At 42.7% G+C, this 27,967-nt stretch overlaps 1 protein-coding gene across 2 annotated transcripts in view; it reads left to right on the forward strand.

Moving 5' to 3' along the window:
- Nucleotides 1-3,355: 3,355 nt before the first annotated feature.
- Nucleotides 3,356-27,967, forward strand: part of lpgat1 (lysophosphatidylglycerol acyltransferase 1) — a 77,551-nt gene continuing 52,939 nt past the window's right edge. Inside the window, exons 1-4 of one of the 2 annotated variants that reach the window (XM_033025300.1) lie at nucleotides 3,356-3,493; nucleotides 4,004-4,187; nucleotides 6,249-6,509; nucleotides 26,273-26,391. In XM_033025300.1, the coding sequence (XP_032881191.1) occupies nucleotides 6,272-6,509; nucleotides 26,273-26,391 (357 nt within the window). In that variant the 5' untranslated portion in view covers nucleotides 3,356-3,493; nucleotides 4,004-4,187; nucleotides 6,249-6,271. The remainder of the gene's footprint in view (nucleotides 3,494-4,003; nucleotides 4,188-6,248; nucleotides 6,510-26,272; nucleotides 26,392-27,967) is intronic. The other variant, XM_033025301.1, reaches the window with a different exon arrangement.

Here is a 27,967-nt window from a genome sequence, read left to right on the forward strand (position 1 = left end):
ACAATAAGGCTACCTGTGCCCTATTGGGTTCTTCCTGAACTGTTTATTGAGCTTGCTTTTCTTCAGGAAAAAGATAAGCACGAGGTGACTCCAAGAATAGTGGAATATCTTAATTCAATCAGTGAGAGCACTTTGATTGTTTTTACAGATGGATCTAAAGATCCAGTTAGTGGGAGAGCTGGGTTTGGAGTGTATGTGGAGCAGCTTGGGTTGAAGATTGGCCGGTGCATTTCTGATGGAAGCTCTGTTCTCACGACTGAATTAATGGCAATTCAATGTGCTCTAAGGTGGATTGAGGAAGCCAGTTTTAGAGAAGTCATTTTCTGTTCTGATTCTGCAGCTGCTCTTGAAACTTTAAGAGTAGGGAAATCTAAAGCTCGTCCTGACATTCTAAATGAAATCTTGAGTGTGTTTTCTAGAATTGGGTTTGCGTGTAACATCACTTTTTGCTGGGTTCCCGAGCATGCTGGGGTGAGGGGGAATGAGCAGGTGGACCTCATAGCAAAGGAGAGTTTAAGAAGAGAAATAGATATCCATGTATCATTGGGGAGAGTGGAACTGAGAGAAATAATTAAAGAGGGCTTAACAAAAGAATGGCAGAGAGGATGGGAAATGGAAGTCAGGGGTAGACACTACTTTTCTATACAATCTGAAGTTAGGAAAATATGTTTCTGTACATCTCTGTCCCGTAGGGACTCAGTTAAACTGTGTAGATTGAGGTTGGGACACTGTGGGTTAAATTACTATTTGTACATTGTAGGGAAACATGTTTCTGGCTTGTGTGAATGTGGGAGTAATGAGACAGTTAAGCATGTTTTCCTAGAATGTAAAAAGTATAGGGTAGAAAGAAAAGTATTGTTTGTTAGACTGACAGGACTTGGAGTTGAGGCTTTTTCTGTTTTATCTCTGTTTGGACACAGTGAGAAACATCAACTGATATCCAGGGCTGTTCTTCAATTCCTGCAAGTTACAGGACTGTATGTAAGAATTTAGTTCAAACTTTGACCTGTGGAGGGCATTAATACGCTTAGCAGCGTCTACACTGCCGGAATCCTACAAGAAGAAGAAGTAGCTGGTAGAGCTCCTGGCTCACACCGCCAGGGACACAGGTTCAATCCTAACCGCGGATGCTGTCTGTGTGGAGTTTGTGAGTTCTCCCTGTGAACACGTTGGTTTCCTCCAGGTGCTCCCGCTTCCACACTCATCCCAAAGTCATGGAATTTGTAGGTTAATTGGCCTCTGTAAATTGCCCCCAGTGTGTAAGAAGTGGATCAGAAAGTGGAATAGCATAGAACTAGTGTGAACGGGTGATCCATCGTCAGCATGGACTCTGTGAACCAAATGGTCTTTTTCCTTGCTGTATCTCTAAACTAAACTAAATCCTTCCTCATCCTATAAACTCTTGGGGCCACCCTGTTGGATTAGATTAGTGTCATTTGGGAGGGCACAGTGGTGCAGTTGGTAAAGCCGCTGCCTTACAGAGCCACAAACCAAGGTCTGATCCTGCCCTTGTGTGCGTGATCCTGCCCTTGTGTGTGTGATCCTGCCCCTGTGTCTGTGTGGAATTTGCACGTTCTCCTTGTGATCACATGGCGTTCCTTTGGGTGCTTTGGTTTCCTCCCACATCCCAAATACGTGCAGGTTTGTAGGTTAATTGTAAATTATACAGTATGGACTCTGTTTCCTTGCTGCATCTCGAAACAAATCTAAATCTATATCATTTCTAAATCACATTGTTTTCCAACATGGTGAAACATTTATGCAGTAAGATGCATTCTGAGGCTTTCCTGGCTACCTTGTTTGCTGGTGCAAGATTTAGTAAATCATTTGCACAAACAGGATACCATAAAGAACTATGGTACATTGAAAGTTATTTAATTAGTATTATGGTTTAAATATTGCCTAAATTTGGAGGGAAAAAAGCTGCTGGGAGAATTCAGCGGGTCGTAAGTTCTTTGTGCGGAATTGGGCCATTCAGCCCATCAAGTCTACTCTGCCATTCATAATGGATGATCGATCTATCCCTCTCGACCCCATCCTCCTGCCTTGTCCCCATAACTCCTGACACCCATACAAATCAAGAATCTGTCAATCTCTACCTTAAAAATATCCATTGACTTGGCATCCACGGCTGTCTGTGGAAATGAATTCCAGATTCCCCACCTTCTGACTAAAGAAATTCCTCATCTCCTTTTATTCTGAGGCTATGGCCTCTGGTCCTAGACTATCCCTATAGTGAACACATCCTCTCCAGATTCAAGCAGCATCAGTGGAGACAAAGAGATAGTAGTGATCCTTTTGGCTCCATGGATAGTTTGACCCTTCGAGTTCTTCCAGTCGTTTATTTTTTAATCAGTAAGTCTGAAGAAGACCCCGAACATCACTATTTATTTCCGCCAAAGATGCTGCCTGATTTGCTGGGTTACTCCAGCATTTAGTGTCAATCTTTGGTATAAACCAGCATCTACAATTCTTTAAGGTACACAAAATTGCTGGGGAAACTCAGCGAGTGCAGCAGCATCTATGGAGCGAAGGAAATAGGCGACGTTTCGGGACGAAACCCTTCTTCAGACTGACTCCATCTACCCCATCTACAATTCTTTGTTTTCCAAGTTTATTTTTTTTATCTCGTGCAAATTTCGGTTTCTTACATCCCCATGGGAAGTACTCTTCCATTTCTTATTTTAAATCATGTCCTGAAATAATGTTTACCTCCGTCTCACAGGCCGGAGAAGGCCTTCAACTGTAATCTGCAATGGGGCGATACCTCGGACTGGTTTCGCTGCCACGGGCATTATTTCATGCGAAGTTTGAAACATTCTTCGGTATAAACCAACATCCGCAGTTCACCTCCGACACTCTCCGTGCGAGTTCAGTTTAGTTTATCATTGTCACGTGTACCGAGGTACAGTGAAAGGCTTTTGTTGCGTGCTATCCAGTCAGCAGAAAGATAATACTTGACTACAATCGATGCTGCCTGTCCCGCTGAGTTACTCCAGCATTTTGTGTCTACCTTCGATTAAAACCAGCATCTGCAGTTCTTTCCCACACATGATCACAATCGAGCCATTTACAGCGTACAGGTACAATGATATGGGGAATGATATGGTTCCCGTGCAACCATCAGCAGAGAAGGGAGGGATGAGGGAAGGAGCTGCTGCAGATGACAGAGGCCGGGGAGTGTGCATTGGTTTGGTTTTTGAATCGTGGACATACACAAGCTCCTACAAGCCGCGTCCTCCCTCCCTCCCTACTTCCTCCTTTGTGTCAGATCAGAACAGAACGCGGCCCGGAGGCACGCCCGACGTGGCGCGCCGTGCAGCGTGGAGCGGGTGTTGTGTTGGGGGCGGGCGGGCGGGGCGGGGAGGGAGGGAGGGGGGAGGGGAAGGCGAGAGCGGGGCCATGGCCGGTTACGTTCAGGCCGGAGACACAAGGGGGACGTTGTGAGGGTGGAATCCGCCGGGCTGCGGGCTTGTGGATCGCGGCGGCGGCGGTGAGTGAGTGTGTGAGTCCGTCCGTCCGTGCGGCCCGGGCGCCACGTGATGCCCACCCTCTGTACTGCCTGCCTTCAATGTGGACAGTGGCACAGACCTCCAGCCATCCACACAGCCGGGAGGGAGAAAGGCTATGTGGCTGAGCGCAGACTTCCCTGCTCATCCATCTCTTCGCATTGGGAAGCAACCGGGCCGTTTTATACCCTTTGCATTGGGGAGGGAGGGGGGGTTCGTGGGATCACTATCGCGAGATTTTTTGCATCTTTTTCTCACACACATTGGAAGGTGCAAGAAGGAAATGGTGTCGGCTTAATATTGCACTCGATCGGCTTGAAAATGGATATCGTAGCCTTGAAGTATTTATATATATATGCCTTTGCAATGCTGGAAATGGCAGTGAGTGAGCGAGGGAAGGGCTAGTTAGCCACTTGTTAGATTGGGTCACTGCGAACGAAATAATCACCGGATGGTTTATTTGTATTCATTCCATGTCTTATCATTCTTGTCAGGACATGAGTGAGGAAACCAGCTTCTTCTTGGCCCAGTGGCTCCAGGCAGCTGCTGCTTATTCTCGTTATGTCTATGAGTAACGGCCCAGACGATCAGTCCATGAACCCCCAGCTACCACAATAGTAACCGTCCAGCGTCCTCCTTCATCCGTCTCATATCCATTTATAGATACCACCAACATAGGTAAGATTGTCTTTAACATTTCTCTTTGAATGAGGGTTCAAATATTCTAGTTTAGACGCTGTTCAGTCTTTATTTCCCCCAAACGTGGGCATGGGAATCGGAGGGAAATCTATCAGAAATCATAAAGTAAGTTTACTTTTGCAGTCGTGACAAGGACGAGGGATACATGTACCCTTGCGAGTGTGATTGGCAAATCCCGCTGTCACGATTTCCACAAAATGTGTTGGAATTGTAAACTTAGTCCATATCATGTTTCTGTCTATTGTAATCCAAGTACGCTTTTTCTTTAAAACGATTTCAAAAGAATAGAAATATAAACTAGCAGCTGAATTTGGGCGCATACTATTTCAGAATCTACGCTGCTCATGTTTCCTCTGCAAGTTTTGTTTTTCAAAGTTGGTTTTCCCAAGTGAACACTTAAAACTTTTTTTGAATAAATGATTTTTAATATTTCTTCCCACAGACCTTAGTTCTCATTACTGCCAAGCAAGATGTGGCATATTACAGGTTTCATGAAAATGCTAGTGGAGAGATTAATATTATATATTTCACATTTAATTTGTAAAATAAGGTTAATTATTTGGACTGTTACATACATAAATCAAAATTCCAGTAATGCCTCCCAAATAAATATCCTTTCCCACTCAGAAATCCATTGATCGCCAATTTGATGTACTCAATGTCTGACTACATAGTCCTTTGTGTAGGGAATTTGAAAAACTTACAGGCCCCTCTATGTTCTCCTTGTCTCAGACCTTGTCATGAGAGTTTATACCTCAGTTATGGATTCTTCAGCCAGTGGCCCTCGGTATCACTCTGAGTTTAGCCATGATGTTAAATTAAGAATACTTCTGTGTAAATTTGAAAGGCTTCAGCGGCACATTCCAAATTGCAAAATAAAATTGAGTTCCTCCAGCAATTTCCTTTTTGCTCCAGATTCCTCTTTTGTTTCTCCATATTCCAAAGAATTTCATCAACTATATTTTTAATGTTTTGAAAAATGAATGCCCGTTTACATTGAACATGTAGAAACATTTTATTGTATTCTTAAGGACATTCCCCTGCAGGTTTTGAGCAATTCTCAGAAAACAGTGTAACTTCAGTGCTTGTAGCTGCAGATTGCATTCAAGTAATGGAATGTAACAGCAGCTTGCATGTCTAAGTATTGTTCATCTGATGAAGGTTCCAAATTTATTTGGGGGAAATTTTTGTGTTTTGAAACTGATTTGAATAGATATTTGTTTTAGAAACATAGAAAATAGGTGCAGGAGTAAGCCATTCGGCCCTTCGAGCCTGCACCACCATTCAATATGATCATGGCTGATCATCCAACTCAGTATCCCATCCCTGCCTTCTCTCCATACCCCCTGATCCCTTTAGCCACAAGGGCCACATCTAACTCCCTCTTAAATATAGCCAATGAACTGGCCTCAACTACCTTCTGTGGCAGAGAATTCCACAGATTCACCACTCTCTGTGTGAAAAATGATTTTCTCATCTCGGTCCTAAAAGACTTCCCTCTTATCCTTAAACTGTGACCCCTTGTTCTGGACTTCCCGAACATTGGAAATAATCTTCCTGCATCTAGCCTATCCAACCCCTTAAGAATTTTGTAAGTTTCTATAAGATCCCCCCTCAATCTTCTAAATTCTAGCGAGTGCAAGCCGAGTTCCTCCAGTCTTTCTTCATATGAAAGTCCTGCCGTCCCAGGAATCAGTCTGCACAGAGACCTTGGGCAGTTTTGTCTTTGCTCCCTCGAAAGCTCATTTGACAATTTAAACTCTACAACCGCTGACTTTTGTTTAATCAATTTTAGCAATGTAAGATTGAACAAATATTTTTAGACCAATTGCAGCTTCTGCATGTGATGGACACGAATACTCTTCCCAGAGACTCCTTAGGATGATCTCACCAGTCCTTTGTACTTTGATCTGTCAGGTCATTGCAAGTTATTTAAAACTTTCTTATCTATTAAAGTAACAACCCACTTAGTGTGACTGCATAATTTGCAATCATTTTAATTTTCTTGAAACTCGCAAATATTTTTCATTTTTTCTACAGGATCTGACAGAGGTGGTAGAAGCATGGCAATAAATCGAAAAGAAATACTGCATAGCAGCTGGATATTGGTGAAAGGGGCAATCCGATTTGCTTTTATGGTCATCAACAATATGGTTGCCATTCCATCCTATGTTTTGTATTTCATAGCCCTTCAGCCATTGAAATTACTGGACCATAAACTGTTCTGGCATGTGGAAGGATTAATGTTCAAATGGCTGCTGGCTATGGTGTCATCCTGGGGTTGGTCAGCAGGTTATACAGGTAAGACTGGTAAACCTGTAGTTTTCACAATGCTAAATGGAATACATTTTGATATATTTGTAGTGGTTGCATCTGAACTAAACAAAGATATCAGAAAATGGTCTACTTCTGCATTTCCCAAAACTTGCTCTTAGATAGCCTGGTCCAATGATTTGTTAGTTAGCATTACTGTAAGATGCAAGAACATTTGCACCTATTTTTAATGTTTTGTAAGTCAATTTAGGCAATATTCAGTTTCATTGAGCACCGTATTTGAATGAAATAAGGAACTTGCGGTGAACTGTACAGGAACTGCTAGAAGCAAACTTTAAAAAAATTAAAAGTTAACTCCCACCTGCTATTCTTTAGAAGTCATGACTTTTACATAATGAGCAGCACCAGCTTACTTATGGTGATTTACCTTGGAATCTAATTATTCTGGAATAAAGCAATATATTCATTAAGTAGCAAACAACAGCTGTGAATATAAGTAGATTCAAAATCTTAGACTACTTCCACAGTTTGTAATTAGTAATAGTCACCATTTTTGTTTCTGCTAGGTACATGGAACCTCTTGCTTTGTTCAAATCTGCTAAGAATTTGTTCTTTAGAGTATTTCCCCTCTTTTGCATTATGCACAATTCAATTGTGTTGGCTAGCTGTTTAATTTATTGCTTGTGTCCCTGATTCTAAAAATTGCCATGAGGCGATGTAAACAACATGATCTCTCTTCCCTGTTTCCCATTACTCCAGAATAAATTTGAAATTGACCATCAACTGGAGAGAAATAAAAATTTAATCATTTGATCAGTAGTTCAGGTACAAGGCAATCACATTGAATAACATCAAAAATCTAAATGAGACTTAGCAAGTCAAGAAGCACACGAGGAAAGAAAAATGGGATCATGTTTCAGGTCGTGAAACAACACTCCTTGCCTTTATATTTGATAGCATTTATATGGTTGCAAATAATAGTAATGGCAGGATATTGCAGAGTAATAACAAAAGACTGGTGTTAAATTAATCGGAAATTGATAGCGTTTTTGAGATCTTATCACATGCCACATTGCTATTGTACGTGTCACTGGCCTATTGAACCAGAGACATGGGTTTGAATCCCAGTAGTTCTTCCCAGGTTCTGAGTGTCTGACTCCTGGGTATCCCGTTATCAAGAGCGAGTGCTTGGGAGACAAGTGGGATAGATTGGGATGGATTTGCTGAATGCTGTGGTATTCCATACATCTTCTGAATGGGCACAGGGCACTTACACGTGCATTCTGTCCAATCCCCCTCTACAACGCGTGATGGGGGTGCTGGATCGAGCCATGCAGAGCTGGGAATGCACAGGAGACTGACTCGCTGAATCAGTGAGACTATCAGGTGGCCACTCTTCATGTTCCTGCTCGCAGCTGTTTTTGTAATCCTGTCGCATGCGTATTTTGTCAATTTTTGTCTCTTGAACAGTTTGGGTTACGAACAGTTCTTAGGATCGGACCCTTGTCGTAACCTGGGGACCTCCTGTGTGATAGTGGGAAAGACTAATGCCAATTTCTTTAGTCAGAGGGTGATGAATGTGTGGAATTCATTGCCATATGTGGCTGTGGAGGCCAAGTCAACGGGTGTTTTTAAGGCAGAGATTGACAGATTCTTAATTAATATGGGCATCAGGGGTTATGGGGAGAAGACAGGAGAATGGGTTTAAGAGGGAAAGATAGATTTGCCATGATTGAATGGTGGAGTAGACTCAATGAGTCCCATGGCCTAATTCTGCTCCTATAACTTATGAACTTATGAAATGTAATTTCAAGCAATTAAATTCAGTTGGAATTTTAATAAAAAAGCAATTAATAGCAATCATCAAACTATTGTACAAAACCCATCTAGTTTACTAATATCCTTTGGAGAAGGAATTCTACCAACCATTTCTGATCTGACATATTTGCAATTCATGATTCATCAACGTGTTTGATGCTGAACTGCCTCTTGGGTTCAGAGACAGTTAGAGGTGGAAAGTAAATGCCATCATTGCCAGGAGCCTCCACGTCCACTCAATAAATAAAATCTCCCTTGATTTTATTACTTTTGATCGCACTTTTGAAGGATAACTCATTTTTTCTATCTATCCTTATAGCCTCACTTGTCCTACTTTCCCGAAGTGATCAGGGTTCCTCTTTTAGCCTGCCTTCCCCCAACCAAAATGGTGTTCCTTTTTATGGCGCAGCAAAGCCTCATTCTACTTGTGTAATCATGGCTGTCTTAATGGCTTTTCTTCCTTCCTTCCTTTGTTTCAATAAATGGTCTCAGCCCAGGCCCTCTTGGGGTTGCTCTTCAGTGATGCCGTTTGGGCAAATTGGATTATCTTCTGGCATTGAGCTCTGCACTGTGTTTTGCTCCTTCATTTCATATTGGTTGTTTATTATCCACTGAGCCATGTTGTCTTAGAGTTATATACAGCACGGAAACTGACCCTTCAGTGCAACACGTCCATGCAGATGAATGTCCCCAACCGAGCTAGTCCCACCTGCCTGCGCCTGGCCCATATCCCTCCGAACCTTTCCTATCTATTAACTTGTCCAAGTCTCTTTTCGATGCCATAATTGGACCCACCACTTTCACTTCCTTTTAGACTTTACTTGAGATACCTCGTGGAAACAGGCCCTTCGGCCCACCGAGTCCGCGTTGACCAGCAATCGCCCCTTACATTAGCAGTATCCTACATACGAGGGACAATTTACAATTGATAGAAGCCAATTAACCTACAAACCTGTAAGTCTTTGGAATGTGAGAGTGACCCGAGCACCCGGAGAAAACCCACCCGGTCAAAGGGAGAACATACAAACTCCATACAGACAGCACCTGTAGTCAGGATCGAATCCAAGTATCTTCCGCTGTAAGGCAGCAACTCTGCCACTGCACCACTCTGTCGCCCTCTGGGAGCTTGTTCCTTGCACGCACCACAGTCTGTGTCGGAAAGTTGCCCTTCGGGATCCTTTTAAATCTTAGTCCTCCCACCTCAAACCTTTGCCCTCTAGTTTTAGACTACCCTACCACGGGAAAGGACTGTGGCTATTCACCTTATCTATGCCCCTCATGATTTTGTACACTATAAGGTCACCCTTCAGCCTCGTACGCTCTAGGGGAAAATATTCAGCTGCTCCTTATAGCTCAAACCCTTTAGAGCCAGTAACATAGAAACATTGAAATAAGGTGCAGGAGTAGGACATTCGGCCCTTCGAGCCTGCACCGCCATTCAATATGATCATGGCTGATCATCCAACTCAGTATCCTGTACCTGCCTTCTCTCCATACCCACCGATCCCTTTAGCCACAAGGGCCACATCTAACTCCCTCTTAAATATAGCCAATGAACTGGCCTCAACTACCTTCTGCGGGAGAGAATTCCACAGATTCACCACTCTCTGTGTGAAAAAAGTTTTCCTCATCTCGGTCCTAAAAGATTTCCCCTTTATCCTTAAACTGTGACCCCTTGTTCTGGACTTCCCCAACATCGGGAACAATCTTCCTGCATCTAGCCTGTCCAACCCCTTAAGAATTTTGTACTGCCTCCAGGGCTAGTACATCCTTCCTTAAGTATGGACCCCAGAACTGTACACAGTATTCCAAATGTGGTCTCACTAATACCGTGTACAGCTGCAGCAAGACCTCCGTGTTTTTATACTCAATCCCCCTAGCAATAAAGGCCAAAACTCCATTGGCCTTCCTGATTGCTTGCTGCACCTGCATACTGACTTTTAGTGATTCATGTACTAATACCCCTAGATCCCTCTGCGTTGCATTACAACGCAGCTCCTCCTCATTTAGAAAATAACTTGCCCTATCATTTTTTTCCCCAAAGTGAATGACTTCACATTTATTAGTATTAAATTTCATCTGCCAAGTTGTTGCCCACTCACCTAGCTTATCTATATCCTTTTGCAGACTCTTCCTATCCTCCTCATCCCCTACTTTCCCTCCCATTTTCGTATCGTCTGCAAATTTTGATATATTACACTTGGTTCCCTCCTCCAAATCATTTATATAAATTGTGAACAACTGGGGTCCCAGCACCGACCCTTGCGGAACCCCGCTAGTCACCGGTTGCCATCCCGAGTATGAACCATTTATCCCCACTCTCTGCTTCCTATTTGTTAGCCAATCCTCTACCCATGCTAATATATTACCCCCAATCCCATAATTTTTTATTTTTAGCAATAGTCTCTTATGTGGCACCTTGTCAAAAGCCTTTTGGAAGTCCAAGTATACCACATCCACCGGTTCCCCTTTATCCACCCGGGTTGTTACTTCCTCAAAGAATTCCTATGAATGCTAACATACCATTCGCCTTCTTCACTGCCTGCTGCACCTGCATGCCTACTTTTAATGACTGGTGTACCTTGACACCCAGGTCTCGTTGCATCTCCCCCTTTCCTAATCGGCCACCATTCAGATAATAATCTACTTTCCTGTTTTTGCCACCAAAGTGGATAACCTCACATTTATCCACATTATACTGCATCTGCCATGCATTTGCCCACTCACCCAGCCTATCCAAGTCACCTTGCAGCCTCCTAGCATCCTCCTCACAGCTAACACTGCCCCCCAGCTTCGTGTCATCCGCAAACTTGGAGATGTTGCATTCAATTCCCTCGTCCAAATCATTAATATATATCGTAAATAGCTGGGGTCCCAGAACTGAGCCTTGTGGTACCCCACTAGTCACGCCTGCCATTGTGAAAAGGACCCGTTTACTCCTACTCTTTGCTTCCTGTCTGCCAGCCAGTTCTCTATCCACATCAATACTGAACCCCCAATACCGTATGCTTTAAGTTTGTATACTAATCTCTTATGTGGGACCTTGTCGAAAGCCTTCTGAAAGTCCAGATATAACACATCCACTGGTTCTCCCTTATCCACTCTACTAGTTACATCCTCGAAAAATTCTATAAGATTCGTCAGACATGATTTACCCTTCATAAATCCATGCTGACTTTGTCCAATGATTTCACCACTTTCCAAATGTGCTGCTATCCCATCTTTAATAACTGATTCTGGCAGCTTCCCCACTACCGACGTTAGACTAACTGGTCTGTAATTCCCCGTTTTCTCTCTCCCTCCCTTTTTAAAAAATGGTGTTACATTAGCTACCCTCCAATCCTCAGGAACTACTCCAGAATCTAAAGAGTTTTGAAAAATTATCACTAATGCATCCACTATTTCTGGGGTTACTTCGTTAAGTACTCTAGGATGCAGCCTATCTGGCCCTGGGGATTTATCGGCCTTTAATCCATTCAATTTACCTAACACCACTTCCCGGCTAACCTGGATTTCACTCAGTTCCTCCATCTCATTTGACCCCCGGTCCCCTGCTATTTCCGGCAGATTATTTATGTCTTCCTTAGTGAAGACAGAACCAAAGTAGTTATTCAATTGGTCTGCCATGTCCTTGTTCCCCATGATCAATTCACCCGTTTCTGACTGCAAGGGACCTACATTTGTTTTAACTAATCTTTTTCTCTTCACATATCTATAAAAGCTTTTGCAGTCAGTTTTTATGTTCCCTGCCAGTTTTCTTTCATAATCTATTTTCCCTTTCCTAATTAAGCCCTTTGTCCTCCTCTGCTGGTCTCTGAATTTCTCCCAGTCCTCTGGTAGGCTGCTTTTTCTGGCTAATTTGTACGCTTCATCTTTTGCTTTGATACTATCCCTGATTTCCCTTGTTATCCACGGATGCACTACCTTCCCTGATTTATTTTTTTGCCAAACTGGGATGAACAATTGTTGTAGTTCATCCATGCAGTCTTTAAATGCCTTCCATTGCATATCCACCGTCGACCCATTAAGAATCAATCGCCAGTCTATCTTGGCCAATTCACGTCTCATACCCTCAAAGTTACCTTTCTTTAATTTGTTTTTGCCAGGGGCATCAAGTTCTGGAGATGTATAATGCAGACAGGTTCCTGTTGAGGAACACACAGAAGAAGGGTCTCGACCCGAAACATCACCCATTCCTTCCCTCCAGAGATGCTGCCTGTCCCGCTGAGTTACTCCAACTTTTTGTGTCTAAACAACCTTTTGGCCTTCATTCAGAAACCAGTTTGACCAGACTAGAGTGAGGATCAGGAGATGAATTGAAGGAGTTACACTACCGCTGATGTCATTCCAGGGCACTTGCCCTCAGTTCCCGTGGGATCTTTGAAACACAGGCCACTGGCTGCACATGTTTTTCAGCTTCCTTTGCTGTGGAAGAGCAACTGGTTTCTGTCATTAGCCTGTAGCCCCAGTGAGACAGTTGTGCTGAGAACATCCAGTGATTGTGTGCGTGTCGCTGTATGACACTGGTGGCAGTACCAGAGTTCTGGGAGAGGGGTGAATGGACTGTGTGGGAACCTGCAGCCCGTGAGTCTGGCTGGGCAGAAGGTGACTGCAGGAGCAAGAGCGAGTGAAAGAGGAGCTGCCGAGGCAATGCATAGGGACCCGCTATGGTGTTTGAGTTTAGTTTATTGTCACATGTACCGAGGTACTGAAAAGCTTCTGTTGCGTGCTAACCAGTCAGCAGAAAGACAATACATGATTACTATCGAGCCATCCACAGTGTACAGATACATGATAAAGGGAATAACATGAATAACATGTTTAGTACAAGATATAGTGCAGTTAAGTCCGATCAAAGATAGTCCGAGTGTCCCAAGGCCCAACTGTCCTCCTCTTGTGTCTCCCACTGGCTTCTCAACACAAAACGATAAATGACTGGATGATATTCAGAGGCAAACACCCAATAATGCCAGCAACTGTGAATATTAGATAGGCGAGTCATCAGATTTCTTTCCTACACTCAACTCTGACCCCTCAATACAGTATCTCCTGCCTGACTGCTCTGTCAACTTGAACCAGATGATTTGCAACATTGTCTTTCATTCCAAATTAAGCTTTCGGTACCAAAGCAGTTTGCTTCCATCTTAACATTTGCTATTTTTTGTACGTGGTTCAACCTATTTGTCCCTGAAACTTTCACTTTGCATTTTCACTGTACATATGGTATTATGGCTGCTGTCTTGTGATTTTAAGTTCAATGCAAACTGTTGTCCATGTCAACTTCTGTCAGTTACCTATCTATCTGGGCTGTGTTGCCTTCCTTCCAGTTTTACTGTCATTATCTTAATCTTTGGTCCCTACTCAAACCAAGTGCTTTACATATTGAATTATTTGAATAACCATTTTCTCTTAGTGAGAGGTCTACCGACACATGGAGTGTAGTCACAAGAGACTAACTACACAGACTTTTGTGGTTGGGTAAGCGTTGGTAGAATGCGACTCTACTTTATTTCTGACCAACTTGTGTTTTTAACTAAAAGAAGTAGCAATGATAAAATAATTTAATCAAATCCTTTTTTAAAAAAAAATATAAATGAATGATTCGTCAAGGAACGGGTAAGCAGTTAACATTAGTCGAGGTTTGGTGCATATTTCTCAGATTTGTTTTTGCACATTAAATATACTGTTGGGGGCAGTACTCCACTCTGTTTCCATGGTTTTGATGTGGGAGTGCTATTTGGCAACTTTCCATGATGTCCTGGCAAGTACAATGTGTGGTCTTCCTAATTCCCTCCTGCAGTGCCCTCCATAATATTTGGGACAAAGACCCATCATTTATTTATTTGCCTCTGTATTCCACAATTTGAGATATGTGATAGAAAAAATCACATGTGGTTAAAGTACACATTGTCAGATTTTATTTACGGACATTTTTATATTTTTTGGTTTCAACATTTGGAAATTCAACTGTGTTTACACATAGTTCCCCCCATTTCAGGGCACCATAATGTTTGGGACACATGGCTTCACAGGTGTGTTTAAATGCCTCCTTAATGCAGGTATAAGAGAACTCTCAGCGCCTAGTCTTTCCTCCAGTCTTTCCGTCACCTTTGGAAACTTTTATTGCTGTTTGTCAACGAGGACCAAAGTTGTGCCAATGAAAGTCAAAGAAGCCATTATGGGACTGAGAAACAAGAATAGAACTGTTAGAGACATTAGCCAAACATTAGACTTACCAAAATCAACTGTTTGGAACATCATTAAGAAGAAAGAGAGCACTGATGAGCTTACTAATCGCAAAGGGACTGATGGGCCAAGAAAGACCTCCACAGCTGATGACAGAAGAATTCTCTGTATAATAAAGAAAAAACCCCAAACCCCTGACCGACAGTCGGGTGTGGATTTGTCAATGACCACTGTGCACAGAAGACCTCATGAACAGAAATACAGAGGCTACACTGCAAGATGCAAACCACTAGTCAGCTGCAAAAATAGGATGGCCAGGTTATCGTTTGCCAAGAAGTACTTAAAAGAGCAACCACAGTTCTGGAAAAAGGTCTTGTGGACAGATGAGACGAAGATTAACATATTAGAGTGATGGCAAGAGCAAAGTATGGAGGAGAGAAGGAACTGCCCAAGATCCAAAGCTTACCACCTGATCTGTGAAACACAGTGGTGGGAGTGTTATGGCCTGGGCATGTATGGCTGCTGAAGGTACTGACTCACTTATCTTCATTCTTTCTTTCATCTCCTTCTTTCACCTCCTTCTTTCACCTCCGCAACATCGCCAAACTCAGACCCTCTCTCACACCTCCCGCTGCTGAAAGACTCATCCATGCCTTCATCTCCTCCCGACTGGACTATTGCAACTCACTTCTCCTTGGCATCAGCTCCACCTACATCAACCGACTCCAACTGGTCCAGAACGCAGCCGCCCGACTCATCACCCACACCAAATCCTGGCATCACATCACTCCAGTCCTCAAACAACTTCACTGGCTTCCCATCTCCCACCGGATCACCTACAAAATCCTGGTCCTCACCTACAAAGCCCTCCACCATCTGGCCCCCCCATATCTCACTGACCTCCTCTCCCCCTACCAACCCTCACGGTCCCTCAGATCCACATCAGCCGGTCTCCTCTCCATCCACAAGTCCAACCTCCGCAGTTTAGGGGACAGAGCCTTCTCCAGGGCAGCTCCCAGGCTCTGGAACTCCCTCCCCCAACTGATCCGCAATTCCGTGTCCCTCACCATCTTCCAGTCCCGCCTCAAGACTCATCTCTTCACCTCTGCCTATCCTTAGCCCCACGTCCCCCTCCCTTTTCATCTGTGCATGAATTGCCTCATATTGTGTTTTGAATTGAATTCTGTCTTTAATTTGTGTACTAGTCATGTCTCTACTATTTATTTCATTCCCCTTACATGTTTTTCCTCTACTTGCTAAATGTTTGTAAGGTGTCCTTGAGACTCTTGAAAGGCGCCCATAAATAAAATTTATTATTATTATTATTATTACAACTGCCGATGGTAGTAGCATAATGAATTCTGAAGTGTATAGACACATCCTATCTGCTCAAGTTCAAACAAATGCCTCAAAACTCATTGGCCGGCGGTTCATTCTACAGCAAGACAATGATCCCAAACATACTGCTAAAGCAACAAAGGAGTTTTTCAAAGGTATAAAATGGTCAATTCTTGAGTGGCCAAGTCAATCCCCCGATCAAAACCCAGTTCAGCATGCCTTTTATATGCTGAAGAGAAAACTGAAGGTGACCATCCCCCAAAACAAGCATAAGCTAAAGATGGTTGCAATACAGGCCTGGCAGAGCATCACCAGAGAAGACACCCAGCAACTGATGATGTCCATGAATTGCAGACTTCAAGCAGTCATTGCATGCAAAGGATATGCAACAAAATACTAAACATGACTTATTTCATTTACATGACATTGCTGTGTCCCAAACATTATGGTGCCCTGAAATGGGGGGACTATATATAAACACTGCTGTAAGTTCTACATGGTGAAACCAAAATGTATAAATATAGCCTTTATTAAAATCTGACAATGTGCATTTTAACCACATGTAATTTTCTCTATTACAGATCTCAAATTGTGGAGTACAGAGCCAAATAAGTAAATGTTGGGTCTTTGTCCCAAACATGGAGAGCACTGTAACTGCATTGAGATTTTCAGCAATGCATGAAACTAAACATTTGTTAAACTTGATATTTTAACGTTGCTCAAGTATTTTATCATTAAATAATTCTTCTGAAGAAATGTTGTTATTAATGCTTTTATTGGGCCAGCTCTGTATTCTTGTACCAAATCACATAATTTTGCAGCATTGAAACTTGTGACCCCAACTGGTCTGATTCAATGTTGGTACTTCACAAGAACCTCCTCACATTGAACTTCATCCCATCAGTATTATTTTATTTCTTGTCCCCTTAATGTTTAGGTACCTTTTCAAAACCTTTCGAAACTCTACGTGATAAACTAGTTCTATTTAATTGTGCTTTAGGGGATGAAAAGTTTAGGAGCTGCCCTGTGTTTGTATGAGGGATATATATGCTCATGAAGGGAGCGAATATTCCTGCTGGAGAGCGAATCTGGTTTTCACTTTGTACACCCAGTGAGCATCTCGTATTACAAAGCCAAATAAACCATGCAATCTCAGTGGTAGTGCCTTGAATATGTCTCAATTATCAGAAGAACAAGAGTAGATCTTATGAAACCAATCTGCAGAAAGCTGGCATTCTCCTCCAAAGAATACACCCAAGATCCGCTGGAAGAAATGAGTCTTTCCAATGGGTGACTCATTTGTCATCAGAAGATCTGGCCCAGTACAAATTACCTTAGAGTACCCGTCTGAAGAAGGGTTTCGGCCCGAAACGTCGCCTATTTCCTTCGCTCCTTAGATGCTGCTGCACCCGCTGAGTTTCCCCAGCAATTTTGTGTACCTTCGATATTCCAGCATCTGCAGTTCCCTTTTGAACACCTTAGAGTACGATGCTGTTATTGGTCAGGGGAATGACATTGATAGGTTTCATGTGAAAGGTTTGGGCTAATTGCCACTGATAGATGGTTGTTATTGCTGGGGGGGGGGAGATTTTGGCCAAGAGTTTTGTAATACCCAGGCAGATGGAACATCTCATTTACAGCTACTTCTAAACTAGAATGTCTGCCTCGATTGTGTTTTAATGTACTATACTAAGGCATAAATCTGTTATAATCCAGTTCAAAAAAGGATCCAACGTTAATGAATTCAAGGAGCAAAGAAGAGAGGTCCAATAGGGCAGCTTTATCTTTACAGATCTATGAAGCAGCTTTCTTTATCAGATGTCGTGTTTTAATTCATGGTCACAACCTGGTCTAGTGCTTTATTTGTACTTTTTGTTATTTGGATTCTTGATTTACAACAATTATTCGGCTATCTCTTATTCTGTCTTTTGAAATTTAGTACGGTCACATGATAGATGTCTGAAATGCTCATAGTGTGACAAAACAATGTGGTCAAATCTTGCCCCACCATACCTGGTGTGTAGAGGGTGCGGTACTTAATTATCATTGCCACAGTCTTGGTTCTATTGAGGCAAGTTGCTGTACTCTGGGTATAATATAAGAATAATAGTACATCTTATAGGATGTATATCTAACAATAAAATAATCGATTAACACCAGCGCCAGATGACTGCAAAGCTGCAATGACTGTAGTAATAATGAAAATGTATATTGTACTCCTTACTCCTAATGGAGTATAGCATGTGATCAAATGGAGACATGGGACATCAGATTAGATTGGGGGGGATCCAAGATTTATTTTGGCTGTGCCTTAGTTTTACCTCCACCTCTCCTCATCATCACACTAATTATAAACATTGAGTAAAAGCTTTGTTGTTATAGTCAGGTAGACACAAGCACACCCACCCGTTTTACACACCCTTTTTTCAACTTTGGTGTGCTCAACTGCAGTTAGCTGGGATTAACTAACAATACTTGGTTATGTGGAGTATGGTAATGTGAAAATCAGGCTACTTGGACATGTTCAGTTTGTGGTGGACAAACAGTGGGAGGACCCATTGGAAATGCTTTGAAGGTTTCTTAGTTCTAATGGTGATTTAATGTTGGTCTCACCTATTTATTCAATGGGTGCTTTTGACTGTTTTTAAATGCAGCCTGTGGCAGGGTCCTCCTGGTGGTTTATAACAATGGGATGACCTTCAAACTATGATAAGGCAGATAATGATGTCAGTTTTCTTCTATTGGGTTGCGTTGTGACATGTTTTTCTTCATGTTTTATAATTAACTTCATGAGGTTGTGATGTATTGTTGTTGTAAACTAATTATCCGTGTATGTTTTTGAGTCTGGTCAAAGAGCTGCATCTGGAGAATTGCATAGTTTATCTCCACGATGCAAATTGATTTGCTATTGTTGCTGCACTTATACTCGTAGGTATGGTTGCATGATTTTTTTAAATACTCCAGCATCATTCATTCTAGTCCTGGCCTCTGTCCTTAATGTCATAGGGTCATAAAGCATGGAAACTGGCCCTTTGGCCCAACTTGCCCACGCCGACCAACATGCTCCACCCTCAGTAGTCCCACCTGTCTGCGTTTGGCCGATATCCCTCTAAACCTATGTGGAGGAAGGAACTGCAGATGCTGGTTTAAATCGAAGCTAGACACAAAATGCTGGAGTAACTCAGAGGGACAGGCAGCATCTCTGGAGAGAAAGAATGGGTGACGTTTCGAGTCGTGTCCCTTCTTCAGACCTCTGAACCTATCCTAGTCATGCACGTCCATATTATTTTTAAGCATTGTGATAATACCTGCCTCAAATACCTCCTCCAGTAACTTGTCCTATATACCTACCCCTCTTTGTGTTAAAAAAAAAGTTGACCCTCTGGTTTCTATTAAATCTTTCCACTCTCTCCTTGAACCTCTGTCCTCTGGTTCTTGATTAGAGCTTTGTCCTCTGGTTCTTAATGGCAGGCCTTTAATGTCGCACCTTACAACAATTCTTCATATGGTTGGGGCACATTGCAATTCATAAACCACTTTTAAAATTTATGAACTCTGCAGTAGTTCACATACTGCGTGTATTTGAATGCATCATGGATCAGTAGAAATGGCATGGTATGTCCGGATGTACAGCTTCAGATATCTACAAACAAGGAACTGCAGATGTTGGTTTACCAAGGAAAGATGGAAAGAAAACAAATGCTGGAGTAACGGTCAGGCAGCATTCCTTGAGAACATGCTCAGGTGATGTTTTGGGTCAGGACCCTTCTTCAGACTGATGGGAGGGGGGTGAAAGAAAGCTAAAAGAATGAAGGAGCAAGACAAAGCCTGGTAGGACATGGATGAATGGGGGTGTGTGGGGGGGGGGGGGGGGGGGGGGGGTGGGGGGGTTAGAAGACAGATGTTTCGACAAAGGCCAGAGATGAACATACATGGGTGTGAGATTTGACAAGGTTGAATTACTCAGGAATGCTGGGGAAGGGAGAGATTGGTGTAAGGTTAGCTAGGGCTTCAGATATCTCCTTGTCACTTTTGTACGCCTCTTGATGCAACTTTGGAATCATCGTGACATGTAGTCTCACAGCATGTAAACAGGCCCTTCAGCCCATCAGATCCATGTCACCCTTGTACCTATCTGCACTAATTCCATTTACTGCACAAGCTCTGTTGCCTTCAATGCCTTTGCATTCCACGTACTTGTTTAGAGGATACTCTAATTAATAACCTCATGATTAATAACCTTTAATTATGATTCACATTATAGGATTGGTTGATAATGGGTTGGCAAGGTGACCTTCAGGAATCCGTGAACAATTTCCCCATCTGATTACAACGATATTCCGAGAAATGAGTTTGAGATGATTCCAAGGTCAGGTGTATGTGGAGCCACACAACTCGCCTTTCTGTATTAAGGCATTTCCCTTAGCCCAGTCCTTGAACGGCTTGAAGGATGTTGGAAAGAGAGATTGCATTGATAGTCTGTGCCTGCTGCACTGTTTATCCGATGTTACAAGTGACATAATTCAATTGCCGTTGTACACACATGCAGGTTATTGGTCAAATTACTTTTTTACTAGACTACTTAAAAGTTGTAGCATAAATTAAAGGATAAAGGAACAGGATTATCTTGAGAAGGTGACAAATCCTTTGTTTATAAACATTGTGGGGGTGGTTTAATTTATCATTTGCATGTATTAGTATCATATTGATCTGTCTCCCTTGCAAACAGGACATTAACAATTCAAATAGGGTTGCCATTTGAATATGGTGTTTCCTTTCATGGACTATACATCGAGCAAGTTTATAAAGTTGTGGCTGGAACTGTCACCCATGTCCTCTCCATTTCCTGCAGTTCTGCAATTGCTTCCCCCCCCCCCCCCCCGCCGGACAGAACAGGGGTAGAGTTCCCCTGGTCCCCATCTTTCATGCCAACAGCATCCACATCCAACACCTCATTCTCCCACACTTCCACCAGTTTCAATGCAATCGCATCACCAGTAACATCGTCCACTCCCCATTCTTTCTGCTTTCCGCTGAGATCACTCTCAGTGATTCCTTGGTTTGCTCATCCCTCCCCTTTTCCAGGCACGTTTCACCTGCAACCACAGAGGTCCAAAAACCACTTCTCTCACCTACATTCAGAGACTCAAACAACCCTTCTAGGTGAGATAGAGGATCACACGTATCACCTCCAACCTCGTCTGTTGCATTCAGCACTCTCTGTAAGGACTCTTCTACATAGGTGGGACCAAACGTAGACAAGGCAACCACTTTGCTGAGCCCTTGCGTTCTGTCCACCAGTGCCAAATGGAGGTTGCGGTTGCAAGCCACATCAATGCCCATTCACATTCTCGTTCTCATTCCCAGACCGACCATTCTGCCCTTGACCAACCCACACACACCTCAGCACCACTTGTGTAGCCTGCATCCTCAGCACCACATGTGTAGCCTGCATCCTCAGCACCACTTGTGTAGCCTGCATCCTCAGCACCACTTCTGTGGCCTGCATCCCATCAGCATGAACATTGAATCTCCTTCTCTCCAATTTCAGGTTACACCTTTCCTCTCCCCCCTCCCCCCCCCCCACCCACTTATTCACTTCCACCTGCTCAGTACCCACTCCTCTATACTCAGGGTCCATCATTTTACATCTCTTCCTCCCCTTCCCCCATTCTTCTTCCTACCATCCTCTCTTTGGTGGTATATTTCACTCCCCACCTTTCTGATCAGATTTCACCATTTACCCCCTTTTGTTTTCTCCACTTATCATCTCCAGCCTTGGTTACTCTCTCCCCACTTCTCTTCCCCACCTGATTCATCAGCCAATCGACCAACCTTTCCTTACCTGGATCCAGCTAAAACACAAGTCTATCCCCACCCGTTCCCCTCGCCTCTTTTTATCAACTACTCTCTGATAACCAGTGCTCTTCGTTCACTTGCAATGCTTGCAATTTTCATGAATTGGCCTCAGAAGTTTTGTCTATGCAACTGAAGTACTTTATTTTAATATATTTATATTACATCAGCCAAAATCATTCCAGTGTTTCCTTTGCTTATTTTAATAATTTCACTTTGTGTTTTGATGTACTATTCTTTGAAGGTCAGCAGATGACATGCCAAGAATATACAAGGGTGGGTCCATTGTTTACGCCTTCAGAAAAATATACAGTCTCTGTTTACGTTATGGAATCGAAAGTTATACTTCTGTATATAATTTACAAAAAAGAAATACATAATTCAACCTTATTTAGTTACCTTGTGTGCCTGATACTTTTCACTGCTTGTTGTTTACTGTGAAACAATGGGTATTGTAAATCATTGATCTAGATTTGTATAGCAACCTCAATTACAATGGACCAGTCTGGCGGTTCAGGGTTCCTTGGGGTGTTTGCAAGAGTGATGACGGATTGATAGGCACAGGTTGGTAAGTGAGGCCATCGAAAGGGTCAGAAAGTAAGGAAAACCTGTGGGCGCATGGCACTCTTGAACGAGTACTTATCAGTCAAGATTGTTGAAAGTGACAGTTCCCTGAGTGCATTTCAGCAGCTGGCACCTTGGGCACTTGCAGATGGAAATTGTGTAAGAGCTATCCATGATTTTCCAGTTCTCCCTAATACAGAGGTGGTAACGGAGGAATGGAAAATAACAAATGTTGCATCCAGTTAATTGAATCTTGGAGGCAGGGAAATCTCTAGAAATGAACATCGGGAAGAATAACAATTTTCCTTAAAAAATTAATAAAGGACAGCTGGTGCGGACTTGTTTGTGACTGGTTTAGGATGGATAAATGGAGAATAACTGTTCCCAGCAGAGGAGGAGTGAAGTACCAGAAGATATTAATTTGAAGCGACTTGCAATACATGTGTAGGCAGTGTAGACAAAAAGGTGGCAGGCAGTACCTGTGTAACAGTTCACTCAACAATTTTGACTTTTTTGAGGTTCTGGTACACTGTATCACCGTGTTCTATTACAAAAATGGCACAGTATATGGGTAAAGTGTGGTTAAAAACCTCTATGCAATGTGCAGTTAAGATCAGAAATGCCCCTCCCAAAAGGGCCGTGGATGTAGATTCAGTTGTGTTTTTCAGAAGGCAAATGCAACAATATTTTGAGTTTTTTAATCGTTGAAGGTCTTTAGTGGAAAAGGCAAGGAATGGACATACTGAAAGTGGACATGGACATATTGAGCCAAGCGGCCACTAGTGTTGTAACTATTGTACATTACTGGTGAATTATCCTATTGTGTGAGGAAAAAGTGACGGGGTAGAGAGATTAAGCAAGGAAACATAGTGTCCACAGTGCACGCTCAAGATGGTAACACTTTCCAAGGTCAGCAGTAACTGGCCAGTAATAAGGTCAATAATTTTGCTTTGAAGAGGAGAAAACTAGGTCACAATAAATTTTAAACAATTCTTGATAAACCCTTAGGGTTTTACTCTGCAAAATCCCTTTGTTTCATGAAAGTTGCTTGCTTCACCGATTGTTATGATAAAACATAGCCTTCGCCTGGAAACAGGCTGCATAGAAAAGTTTGAAGAATGTTTTCTGTAACTTGGAGTTTAGTAAAATAGTTTTATTGTCTTTGATCTTTTGATCTGTTGCTTCAACTTTTCCAGGTTGTGATTGTTTAGAATTTGAAAAGGAATTGTAATACAAGATTCAGTTAAAGTAGTGTGAAATTACATACATGGTAATGGCTGTGTTGTACTGAGCACATGCTACTTCCTCTTCCTTTTCCTTCACCAAACCAAACCAAATGGGGAAATATGTAAATTTGTGGTAAAACCCCAACTGTTGGAGGAACTCAGCTGGTGGGCCGACATCTGTGGGGGTGGGGGGGGGGGGGGGAGGGAGGAATTGTTGACGTTCTGAAACCCTGCATCAGGACTAAGAGTGGAAAGGAAAGATAACCAGTGTAAAGAGGAGAGGGGGAGGGATGAAGGACACCTTGCTCCATCTGCTCATCATTGTTGACCCCTCCTCAGTCCAACTATCACCTATGGGTCCTTGTCTTGCATCCCCCTTCCTTCACTTTTTATAAGTTTCTTCCCTCTCCACTCTCAGTCCTAATGCAAACCATTGTCAAAACCTTTCCCTTCACAGATGCTGTTCAACACACTGAGTTGCTGCAGCACCTTGTTTTATATTGCTTCAGATTCCAGCGTTTGCAGTTTCTTGTATCTCCACCTATTTTAGGTCGTCTGATCCTCAGAAAATCAGGAACAAATCCACACTACAGCAAATATTGCTCGTGGTAATAACCAGCTTGTTGTTTCAGGGCCTTGTCACTTGAAATCTGCAAATGCATTGTAATAATTTGTTTAGCGACCTGAATTTGTTGAAATAGGGCAGCCAATGAGATTAAAATCCAGATCCCTGGCTTTTTAATGTTAGTTGAAAGAGCAATGTGCAACTGCAAACCAGAAATCCAAGTTTTATGTCTGTCAGAGTGGTAGAACGATTGGGATAATGGTACCTCTTCGGGGGCGACGTTTTCTAGGTACCACAGTTGTGCTAACCTAAATTGAATTCTGGTTTGTAGGCCAAGTGTTGGAACCTTGTGTCAGGATGTTAGGAGAAGTGCCAAGCCCCTAATGTTGGCAAGACAAAATAATTGGTTGATACCAGGAACTGCAGATGCTGGTTTACAAAACAAACAACATAACGTGCAGGAGTAACTTACCAGGTCAGGCAGCATCTCTAATAGATGACAGTTTTGGTCGGGACCCTTCTTCGGACATTGGTTGTTGACTTAAGGAACACAACCCTGTCCTGATCAGCTCCGCTGATGTAGAAATGGTTAGTAGCTCCAAGTTTCTAGTCATCTACATCACAAACAACCTAACCTGGTCTCTTCACACTGATGTGGTGATCAAGAAAACGCATTGACGTATTTACTTGTATTTGAGAAGATTTAGTCAGTCCACAAGGTTTCTTTGAAACTTCTACAAGTGTTTGATAGAAAGAATTCTGACGGGATGCATCTCAGCCCAGTATGGCAGCCATTCTGCATTGAGCGGTGAACACAGCCCAGTCTATCACAGGCTTGTCACCTCCTTGAATGTCCATCTTCACGGTGCATTGCATTGGGAAGGCTAGAAGTATCACCAAGGATGCCCGCTACCCTCCCATTCTCTTCTCTCTTTTCTATCTTTTTGAAAAAGATATAGAAACTTGAAGACCAAAGTGTCCAAACTTAAGAACAGCTTCTTCCCTGCTGCTTTCAGACTCCTGAACCAATCAACTCTTTCACACCCCTTTCCCAGATGTGCTGCCATGTACTCTTATTCTTAAATCTATCTAATTTTGTTACTCCATTATTGCACTAACGTATTTCTTTTCACCACTTAAGATTTATATTTCATTAATTATATCATCTGTTAATTTATCATTACCATGTGTATTTACTTTATGACCTTTGTAGGACAAATGAATTTCATTGCACCCTGGCGTATGTGATAATAAACTAATCTGATCAGATCTGAAATTGCCAGCAGAGCCAATATTGACAAATTAGTACATTCTAACCCCTAGACATCTCCAAAACAGTTTATGTTACCGATCATTTGATCAAGGAACATAAGGAAAATGATCTTGGCCTTTAGGCCAATCTCCTGACAGCTTTCCTTGATTCCTCCACACTATTAGATTAGATTAGATATAATTTATTGCCACACAGCCAGGCCGGCGGAAACCTGGGCCGTCCGCAGCGATACAACAACAAAGAACACACAACCACAATAAAACTGTAACACAAACATCCACCACAGCACCCACCACTGTGGTGGAAGGCACAAAACCCGGCCAGCCCCCCTCCATCTCCCCCCCGTGGTCAGGACCAGAGTCCACATATACATACAACACCTACCAGGCATAACTTGTTGAGATTATTCAGGTACTTACCAAAATATGTAAAACCTAGTTTAGCTGAGAATGTAATTTGAAAATGTGTCCGACATAATCTTCAGTATTTAAATGTATACTTATTGTTTCTGCGATACAGAGGGAAGGGGAGGCCTTGTAATATTCTCCTCGCTTTGCACTTCAGTAATAACATTTTTAAAGCGATAACATTTTAATTCTTTGTATCAGTGTTCTTTTTTCAACTTCGGCAACCTGTTATTATTTCCTGTGCTTCAGGGAGTGTTACTTGGAGGCAAGAGAGTGCATCGGAGGAATATAGTTCATTTGTCATTGTGGACATTTGCTGCAAGTCCAAATGGAGTCACGTTAACTGAACTGAGACATGAATATGTTGTGTTTGAAGTGATATGTACATCTGTGACATATTCTATATTAAAATGGTTTTGTTCTCTCATCCATTTGTTTAAAGAATTAATGACATGGGTAGGCAAAGAGAATTGAGAACACTGTATAACATGTCTAAGGTGAATGAACCTTTCTCTATAGTCTGTTTTTCTTTTGCTACAAATCTCTTTCTTTCCTAGTGGTTGAATGGGGAGATGATGTAAAAGCTATCACTGAAGATGAAACAGTGGTCTTGGTGAATCATCAGGCTACAGGTGATGTCTGCATCCTCATGATGTGCCTGCAAGACAAAGGAACGGTAGGATTTTAGACTGCATTTTCATTATTCCAAGTTTAAATTGGACATGATGGATATTTTTAGGGTCTCACTAATGTTCTTGTCGGCATGAAATGTTCTTTCTACTCCCTTTATTCTGCCACTATTGTCATGTTGCTTTCCAAAGCGCACTATGCTAACTAGTGTCATATGTTGTGTTTGAAGTGATATATACATCTGTGGCATATATCTATACATAACTAAAACTCTGATCTTGTTATCTTCCGGTTTGGCAGTCTTTCTATTTGTGCAAAAACGGTTTGCAATAGCGCTACGATTTTTTGCTCGTTCACTCACCGTTCTCCTGTGCTGCGAGTATACCAAGTTTCGTTCCGATCAGTTGAATATCGTAAAAGTTAGCAAGATTTAAAAATCTTTAAAAAACGTGCGTGCGCAGATCGATGTCTTCTTCTGCCAGTCAGCGTCGCGCAGATTAGTCTCTCGCATCCCTCCCCCCCCATCCCACAGCCCTCCCGCCCACATACACACCTCCCCGCACCTCAACCCCCCCGCCACACACACCCCTCCCCCACACCCCCCTTCCCCCCACACCACCCTCTCCCCCCCCTCCTACACCTCCCTGTCCACACACTCCCCTCCCCTCCCATCCCACAACCCCTCTCCCCTATCGCCACACACCCCACTTCCCTCCCCCCTCCCCTCCTGCGCAGTTAGGGGCTATGGGTGAGTGGTGGTATGTTGCGTTGGGGGAACGGGTTGCGTTGGGGGAACGGGTGAGTGGTGGAATATTGCATTGGTTCATTTTTCCAAATATGATTGGGTTTTCTCCACGTGCTTGAGCCATCTCATGGCTCATCCAATGTTGCAGATGATGATGTTGGTTTGTACTTTGTTGCAGTCCTTCCATGTAATTTACAGGTTGTCTATAAAAATATATTTTCCTATAAAAGATAAAGCTGCAAATCCAGTGCCTTTTAGAAACTTATCTCTTTGGCCCGATCACTCATTTCTGCTGCACTTGTACCATGACCCTTTCCTTTACTTTGTCTCCATTGAGCTCCTCAGAGTGATTTTCTCAAACACGAAGCAAACACAACTTGTTGCATTATATATTTTACTTCAAACAGGGGGTGGAAATCGCTATCAAAACATGGGGGGACACACAATTTCTTGGTGGCCGCGCACACACACGCACGCACGCGCGCACGAGACTTCGGAGACTTTGGCCGTGGGCCCTGTGGACGGAAAGCGGAGATTTTTTATAGATTTATTTTTCACCGCATTTAAAAATCCGGATTACAAAACATGGGGGGGGGGGGGGGAATTGTCCCCCACCTCTCAAAACATGGATTTCTGCCCATGACTTCATAGAAATATAAGATTTCACCTTGTTGAATTTGGGGGGTTTCCATTGCCTGTTAAGTTTATCCTAAGATATTATCTGTAGCTCACCGTCAGTCCTAAGTATTTTAATGCTTAGTGATCCATCAGGTGAAATGTTCAGGATTGTCTTGACACTCATGTTCAATTAAGTTGCTTTGTTGTTATTCTGGGGAATGCTAGAATGACTCAAGGGATTCCTTTTCAAGATAGGTGT

Source organism: Amblyraja radiata, chromosome 8 (assembly GCF_010909765.2).
Source record: "Amblyraja radiata isolate CabotCenter1 chromosome 8, sAmbRad1.1.pri, whole genome shotgun sequence".
Classification (NCBI taxonomy): domain Eukaryota; kingdom Metazoa; phylum Chordata; class Chondrichthyes; order Rajiformes; family Rajidae; genus Amblyraja; species Amblyraja radiata.